The sequence below is a fragment of the Parasteatoda tepidariorum genome, chromosome 7, assembly GCF_043381705.1.
Source record: "Parasteatoda tepidariorum isolate YZ-2023 chromosome 7, CAS_Ptep_4.0, whole genome shotgun sequence".
NCBI lineage: Eukaryota > Metazoa > Arthropoda > Arachnida > Araneae > Theridiidae > Parasteatoda > Parasteatoda tepidariorum.
This window is the reverse complement of record NC_092210.1, coordinates 22,079,741-22,088,412: the sequence shown is the minus strand read 5'-3', so window position 1 is coordinate 22,088,412 and position 8,672 is coordinate 22,079,741. Positions and strand designations below refer to the sequence as shown.

The following is an 8,672-nucleotide window of genomic DNA, read 5'->3' as shown; positions in this document are numbered from 1 at the left end:
GGATTTGAACTGTCCTCGTCATTCACACCATTTTAATCCACTTTTACTATTTCAACACTATTTTGATGATTTTACTATTTGTAACTCGTTTAATTGTTTCCTTAATAGGCAATTTGCCCTATGATTAGTTTTTAAATTTTATGCCATTTGATTGCCTCAATATAAGGGTCTGTTGACCTGGAATGGCAATTTATATTTTAATTTGCTTCTAATATTGCTGGTGTTTTAAATTTAATTGTGCTTTTAATCCTTATTTTAGGGTCTGTTGACCTGGACTTTTCATGGCATACATGCCAGATATATTTGTCAAGTTTTCTTAAACATTTAATATTCTGACTAATTGTAGATAACTAATTTTGTTCAAGAGTATTGTTCGCCCGCAAAGTTTACGGGCTGTTGCCATTTGATTTTTGTATCTTATGTATTTTATGCATTTTTTGTATTTTATGTTCTTTAATGCTTTTTTACTTGGTTTTTAATAAACATTTACCCGTATGCCCTCAATTGGGGCAGGCCGGGGTAAATATTTTCATATATATATGCGTGCATACATGTGTGTGTGGGTGGGCGGTCGGGTGGTTGTGTGCTCGTTAATAACTGGAGAACGAAAGAAGCGATTTGGATAGTGTTTTTTCGGACACTCTGTAAATTTTTTAAGGGTATTTTGTGAAACAATAACTTCTCTCCTTCTTTATTGGGTACAAGCACAGTATCGGAAATATGAAATTTTATTTATGAAAACCGTTCTTATAGATGAAGACATGCGTGGTTATGGAAGCAGCAATTCTACAAAAAATTTAGAAAATGAAAGAAGATTACATATTGTCTTGACTTTGATTACTTGTTTACATGTTCCTGGAATATCTCGTGACTATTTTTTTTCTCCTTTAGAATAGCTTCAATTCTTGAAAACACATTGGGAATCCGAAGAGGAGATGCAGTTATTGTGATGTTACCAAAAATACCTGAGTTTTACTTCCTTAACATTTCCGCTCTCAGAGTAGGTCAGTGTGATATTAATTACTGTTTTTACAAATTTGAAAATCCTAAATCATTAATACTATGACTATCTAATATTAAAAGTATGGATTCAAAATTAACCCAAATAGTTTGATGAAAGAAAATATTTAATTCATTTTACAAAAACTTGCACAAAGCTAGTTTGCTGCTCTTATCCGTAATCTAGGAAAAAGACGAAAACCCCTGATCCATAATGGTTTCAATTGCAAATATTTAAAATATTGCGAAGTTCTGTTTAAAAAGTAAACTTTAATGTAACTATATTTTAATTTATATTTTTCATTTTATATATTTTTTATTCTATAACTGTCGCTGAGCAGCCTACCCAACTTAGAGTTTACGGCTACCAATGTTTAACTCCGTAGCCTTATAATTTTGAACTTAATTTAGAGAAAAGAGTACTCTTGGATCAAGTATTAATAGGTATTTTTTACGTTGATGGTTTTTGTGAAGGAACTAACCCACATTTGTATGATCTATCCCCTGGACCACCAAGGCTCAATGTAACTGTAACTATATTCTGTAATCCTAAAACGATATTTAGAAATCAATTAAATACTTCGGTGTATTAAGTCCGAGGACTTTCCCAGCATTTGCGCATGCACGAGGTCTGCTTTGATTTTATCAAAATAGGGGGTGAGATGAGAGAAAGAATAATGAATTGTTTATTTTGTTATGCCCCTTAGGACTACAAAATGTATCAGATTACCATTCCTTTTCAAAGTAGAATCGTCTTTTAGTAGCAGTTTCAATCTTCAAAAACGAGTGCTACTAATATTATCAACTGTTCAACAGTAAAAATATAAACAACATTTCAACTGTTTTTATTTAGAATTTAACTCGTCGTGAAGGTAACTAAGGTTAATACATGAATTCCTATTCGTATATCCAATGACTTAATTGAACTTCGTTTGAACTAAACTCTTTGGATAAATGCTCAGTTTGAAAAATCATTTTTTTAGCCTCAATAATATAATATCTAAAATTGGCTCAAACGAATTGGAATATTATCCACAAACAAAATTATTTGCTATACTAATACCAAATTTACTTGTAACTTCATGGGTAATTAATTATTCGTGTATTACTCGTGATAATGATAATGGATAATTCTAGTTGATTAATTGATTTCATTGTTTTAGTTGCTAGTAATTTTAATAACTCAGCAATTTTTTTAGGTTGTGTATTAAGTCCTGCATCCACTATGCTTACTACCAAAGATCTGGTATATCGATTCAAAGCTCTAAATCCTGTCTGCGTGATTGCCCATGATTCAGTTGCAGACACAGTCGAAGAAGTATGTTGAATTATTTTATTAAAGAAACATTTAATTAATAATTTTTGCTTTCGAATATTTGAAATAGTTGTGACAGTAATTCTATTTTTCAGGCAAGTGCAAAAATTTGAAATCTTTAAATTAGAAGGATAAAAATTATCGGTGCCAAACTAGAAATTCAGAAAATTGTGAAATGAAATTTTGCAATGCAAAGTTACAGGTAAAAAGCAGCAATAAACTAAAGCAAATACAGGAACAGATATAATAGCTGGTGTCATCTTTAAGACACTGAAACTATAATCAGCTATTTATAATCAATAATCCAATTGGTTTGAACTGGAGATCTGTTAATCAGGGTCATCAGCGATTCGAATCCGTTAATTGGAATTTTCACTTATTCGAATAAGATTATTCATATCAGGATATTCGAAAAAGTTAGATTTAAATCTATGAATTTGAATTATGTGCAGAGTGTTAAGATAGTGATTCAGGTCATACGAAATCCGCTTATTTCAATCAAATCTCAGTAAGGAGCCTTTCAAACAGTTTAATTTAATGTATTTCTTATACTATTTTGTTCATGATTGTTCCCTTTCCATTATTGGTAAAACTACCTTTTCCTTTATTTCAACGTGTTTGTCTCATTATGCTCTCCTCTCATTTTGTATTATTTCCATTATAAGGATTTTTTTATGCCCTTGTGTGTACTTTATTTACATTGTTTAGTTTTATTGATGTAGTTTATAATTATATGATATGTATATATATTATATATATATATATATATATACACTCTATAACAAAAAAATCGAAGCTCGATCAGACTGGAATGATGCCGACTGGGGACGTATAGTCTTTAGCGACGAATCCCGCTTCCAACTGTGTCCTGACGATCATCGAAGACGTGTTTGGAGACGCACAGGGCAGAGGGAGGATCCTGCCTTCCCTCTTGCACGCCACACCGGCCCTCAACAAGGCATTATGGTCTGGGGTGCCATTTCCTTTGACAGCCGGACCCCTTTGGTCGTCATTAGAGGTACACTTACTGCACAGCGGTACGTCGACGACATCCTAAGACCTGTTTTGCTACCGTTCCTTTTGCTGCGCCCTGGGCTGGTTTTTCAGCAGGACAATGCCAGACCACATGCGACACGTGTTGCTATGAACTGTCTGCAAGCTTGTCAAACTCTTCCTTGGCCTGCCAGATCACCAGATCTCTCTCCCATCGAGCATGTCTGGGATATGATGGGAAGGCGATTGCATCTGGCACGGAAAGCTGATGACCCCGTTCGACAATTGGATCGAATTTGGCAGGAAATACCGCAAGAGACCATCCGGGAGCTTTATCGGTCTATGCCATGCCGTGTGGCAGCTTGTATCCAGGCTAAGGGCTGGTCAACACCTTATTGAACTTGTTACTGTAACTCTGCAATAAATTATTCAATTGTTCTGAAATTTTAATCATTTACTATTCTGTACATTGTCTTCCTATCCACCAATTTTCGTTTCAATCGAACAACTCCTTCTGGGTGCGTCGATTTTTTTGTTATAGAGTGTATATATATATATATATTACATACATATATTACATACATATATAAAATATACATAAATTAGGTAGTGAGATTTTACATTGAATTAAAAAAAATTAAAAACTAATTTCATTATTATATGCGTTTTTTTATAGGCAGCTGAATGTCTTCCAACTTTGAAACAAAAAGTAATCGTTTCTAAATCACCTAATAAGTATGTATTTTATTCCTTACAATTTCTTTTTCATTGGTTTACATATTTTTACACTCTCTTTTCCAGAACTATTGAAATTTTCAGTAATTTTATGCTAAAATACATGATATAGTCCATTCACCGTAAAGAAACGATTGCCACCAAACAGTTCACCTTGCCGCGGGAGTGTCATTTGCGCTTAAAGTTAGTTTTTTTTTCTCCCCACCATAAATTTGATTAAGCGTAATTCTACATAATCCTTATTTTTACTAATAAATGGGCTACGTGATGCTAGTTCTCGTCATTGGCTTGGAGTTCTTTCATTTTACTTCCCACCATAAAAGCTAACTCATGAGAGTCAAAATTTACCACTATCAGGTAATAAATCCTGTACCTATCCCTTTCGAAAACAATTATAAACTTAATACCACACTACCTATATTAAATATCTATATTACTATATTTCGGAACTATTAAAACAACTCTTACTACAGTAATACAAATTATCAAAATTAATTTTTTCTAAAATTTGACGATTTTTACAGTTTTCTGAAACGAATGCGTGACTTTCCCAGATCAATTTTGAATTTCAGTATATATATTTTTTAAATTGCAATCAATTTTAAACTATTTAGCTGTACAGAAAAATTTGACATTAAATAAAGACTAATTCTGTAACATTATATGCTATTGACGTCTACCATTGATCTTATTTGAGATAAAAAATAAAATATAATTAAATATTAAAGAACGTGCAATAAAAATTCTTGTTTTTACGATTATTATATAGAGTTGTAAGCTTGCAATCATTGCTGATGGTATTATCTTTTGAATATTTGAAGGAAAAACAGGATCATCTACGGTTTTAATTTATAACAATGACAAATGCTAAGCCAATGAGAGAATTTTATTTATTAAATGTCTCTCTCGAGTGATAAAATTGAAATTTTTGAGCGATTTTCAAAATTGGAAGCTAATTTTTTTCACTTTCGTTCGCAGTCGAAAGTGAGACCACGAGTGCAAACGGTTCTAGAGTCCTAAGAGGGACGTACAGACACACAAACTTTTATTATTATACTTTCATTATTAACGTTCACTAGTGGGTTCTGCCCCCTATTTGATTATACTCCTCATCCTCGAAGATTGCTATGCATTCTTATTGTTTGCTCGCTTTGTTTGCAACTAAGTTTGAGATGTTTGTTAGTGGGTTCTGCTCCCTATTTGATTATGCTCCTCATCCTCGAAGATTACTATGCATTCTTATTGTTTGCTCGCTTTGTTTGCTACTAAGTTTGAGATGTTTGTTAGTGGGTTCTGCTCCCTATTTGATTATGCTCCTCATCCTCGAAGATTACTATGCATTCTTATTGTTTGCTCGCTTTGTTTGCTACTAAGTTTGAGATGTTTGTTAGTGGGTTCTGCTCCCTATTTGATTATGCTCCTCATCCTCGAAGATTACTATGCATTCTTATTGTTTGCTCGCTTTGTTTGCTACTAAGTTTGAGATGTTTGTTAGTGGGTTCTGCTCCCTATTTGATTATGCTCCTCATCCTCGAAGATTACTATGCATTCTTATTGTTTGCTCGCTTTGTTTGCTACTAAGTTTGAGATGTTTGTTAGTGGGTTCTGCTCCCTATTTGATTATGCTCCTCATCCTCGAAGATTACTATGCATTCTTATTGTTTGCTCGCTTTGTTTGCTACTAAGTTTGAGATGTTTGTTAGTGGGTTCTGCTCCCTATTTGATTATGCTCCTCATCCTCGAAGATTACTATGCATTCTTATTGTTTGCTCGCTTTGTTTGCTACTAAGTTTGAGATGTTTGTTAGTGGGTTCTGCTCCCTATTTGATTATGCTCCTCATCCTCGAAGATTACTATGCATTCTTATTGTTTGCTCGCTTTGTTTGCTACTAAGTTTGAGATGTTTGTTAGTGGGTTCTGCTCCCTATTTGATTATGCTCCTCATCCTCGAAGATTACTATGCATTCTTATTGTTTGCTCGCTTTGNTTTTTTTTCTTCATTTGCGCATTGTAATAGAGGGCGTTGTTTTCTTTAGGTTTTAGTTTTTTCTTTTCATTCGGCTTGCTTGAGAAATTGATGTCTGACCTGTGACTATGTGAGTTTTTATTTTTCTGATGATTTTGTTTGAGTTTCTTTTCTTAATTTGTTATTTATATTGCATGTTTTTTTTTTCCTGGACTTCTATACAAAACGATCGGGGTACTGAGGGAGTTAATTTAGGCATTTGCTTCTCCCCCTATTAGAAATGGTTTTGTTTTTATGGCTACCGAGGCCGGTACCCCCTGAAGACGTCGGCTTCGGTGGTCATATTTTCATTTTTATTTCCTTCATTTTGTTTTCTTTATTGCTAGAATCTTTAAAACTAATCCCTCTTTAACCTTTCGCAATAACTGGCACAAATACGTGCCAGCATGAAACGTTATCGATCTGGGTAAAAAGATGATACTGGTATCCAAACTAACTCCTTAGCAATTCATTTGTGGTCGGAATTATTATAGTTTGATTTATTTAATTCACCACTACTTAATTCGAAATAAAAATTATATAGTTACACTTTGAGCTAACATTGATTAGATATGTGATTAGATTAACATTGATTAAAGGGACTGCAAAATAAGTCTATCAAATTTTATAACCGTCGTTGAGCAGCTGACTCAATTTTTTGGGTTTTGCGATTACTAATGATCAACTTCGTAGCCTTGTAATTTTGAACCCAATCTATAAGACAAGGGAACTCTTGGATCAAGTATTGGGTGATATTTGCCTTCGAGGAGGAATTTTTGATGAAATTAACCCCATTTACGTTACAAGTCTGTCAAATTATCAATGACCTCATTTAAGCCACCACTTTTTATTTCTTCCGTTCTTATTCTGATTTTGTTATGATGCTTTTGTGATTCTCTCACTCGGAAAGGATTGAAAATTAAAATCTTTTATCCACGATAAGTTATTAAAATAAAACATTTTAAATTTAAATAAAAGACATGCCATAAAAAAATTGCGGAAATTAAACATTAATTATGCTTTTTAAATCAAACAGCTTATTTTCCAAAGAATAGCATTAAATAAAATTATTTTTATTGAACTTGCATAAGTATAATTAAAACATAATTTATTCACTATTTTTCAGGAAGTTTGGCTGGTTTGATCTGAACCATATACAATTAAATTCGGATGATCATAAGGTATTGAAATTCTGCTCATAATTGATTTCATTATTAAAGTTTGTTTTCAATAAATTTTGATTATATCTATATTTTTATTTTTAAAATTACAGCTATAACATAATTTCTGAACATTATACAAAGATATTTTTAACGAAAAGTACAGTTGAAATATAAACATTCATTTAATCAAAATAGCCAGTAGAAAAATATGGAATAATAAATTATACATAAATTGCGGTATAAAAGCAGCTTTAACAGTATTATTTATTTTCTAGTTTTTTAATAAAAGTATTATTTAAGGTAGTATTCATTAAGGAAATTATAATTATTTTAGGTGAAAACTATGTCTCTTTAGTATTGAAAAAAATAGTTTTTAAATTTTTATTTATTTTTTGGGGATTTTTTTCTTTAAATAAGAAAATCTTGATTCCATTGTCAGCTTTATTTAAAATATAAAAAAAAGAATAAATGCATTTCAAAAACAATTATTTTTTTTTTGCATAAAACATGTATTTTTCTAGCCTTTTTATTAATTCCTTTTAACTTTTTAATTTTGACATTTTTGTTCGAAGCTATGAATTATTTCTCGGCTATATAAATAAAATATATTATTTCATATTGTATCAACATAAGGTTCTAGTAAATTACCTTAACTTTTCCAGGATTATATAAAATGTTGACAGGGTGTACTGGGGTCCCCTGATTTATTTTTGCGTATTTCATAAGATATTAAGAACTTTTTAAGCAAATCAAGAAAATTTTGCACATAATTACAAAATTAGTTTACCCACTGATACATAGATGAAAATATGCACTACACAAAAAATAATTTATTATGCTTTTTTTTTAATAATCGTTTTATTTAATAACTAGCCGCCTAAGGCGGCCAGCTGTCCGCCACGCTATGTTTCTTGGACCCTAGCACTTCTAATTGAGACACGAACCTCTTCTAATCTTCTTTGACGTTCCTCAGGTGTTTCTCAGGCCATAACACTGCTAGTTGAGACACGATCCTCTTCTAATCTTCTTTGACGTTTCTCTGATACTTCTTGGTCTCTTGAATTGCTTGTCGAAATTCGGTCATGTTCCATCCTTCTTTGACATTCCATAGACGTTTCTTGGGCACTTCTTCTTCTTTGAGAATCTCTTAATATCTTTTTCCTTGACAAAATACAAAGTTTTTTGGAAGGCGGTTCTGCCATGTCAGTAATCGGGTTTTTAAGAAGTCAACGAATACTTTAGAACAACAATTACTATGAAAGCAAATCATGAAACTTCAATATTAAAATCTAAGTGCTTACCTGCAAACTGAAACTTTCTGAAAATAACTAATTACATTTAATAAAAACTGTTAAAATAAAGAATAGAAAAACCAAAGAGATCCAAGGTAAGTGTGATCGTTCCTTCAAAAACAATTAAATTCCTATTTTATATATTATATAGCTACAACGCTTAAGAAAAA

At 32.0% G+C, this 8,672-nt stretch overlaps 1 protein-coding gene across 1 annotated transcript in view; it reads left to right on the top strand.

Annotated features, from left to right (window-relative positions):
* Positions 1-8,672, top strand: part of LOC107451914 (acyl-coenzyme A synthetase ACSM3, mitochondrial) — a 98,613-nt gene that overhangs the window by 65,233 nt on the left and 24,708 nt on the right. The window contains exons 3-6 of the mRNA XM_071183169.1: positions 892-1,004; positions 2,199-2,317; positions 3,984-4,042; positions 7,174-7,228. Coding sequence (XP_071039270.1) covers positions 892-1,004; positions 2,199-2,317; positions 3,984-4,042; positions 7,174-7,228 — 346 coding nt within the window. The remainder of the gene's footprint in view (positions 1-891; positions 1,005-2,198; positions 2,318-3,983; positions 4,043-7,173; positions 7,229-8,672) is intronic.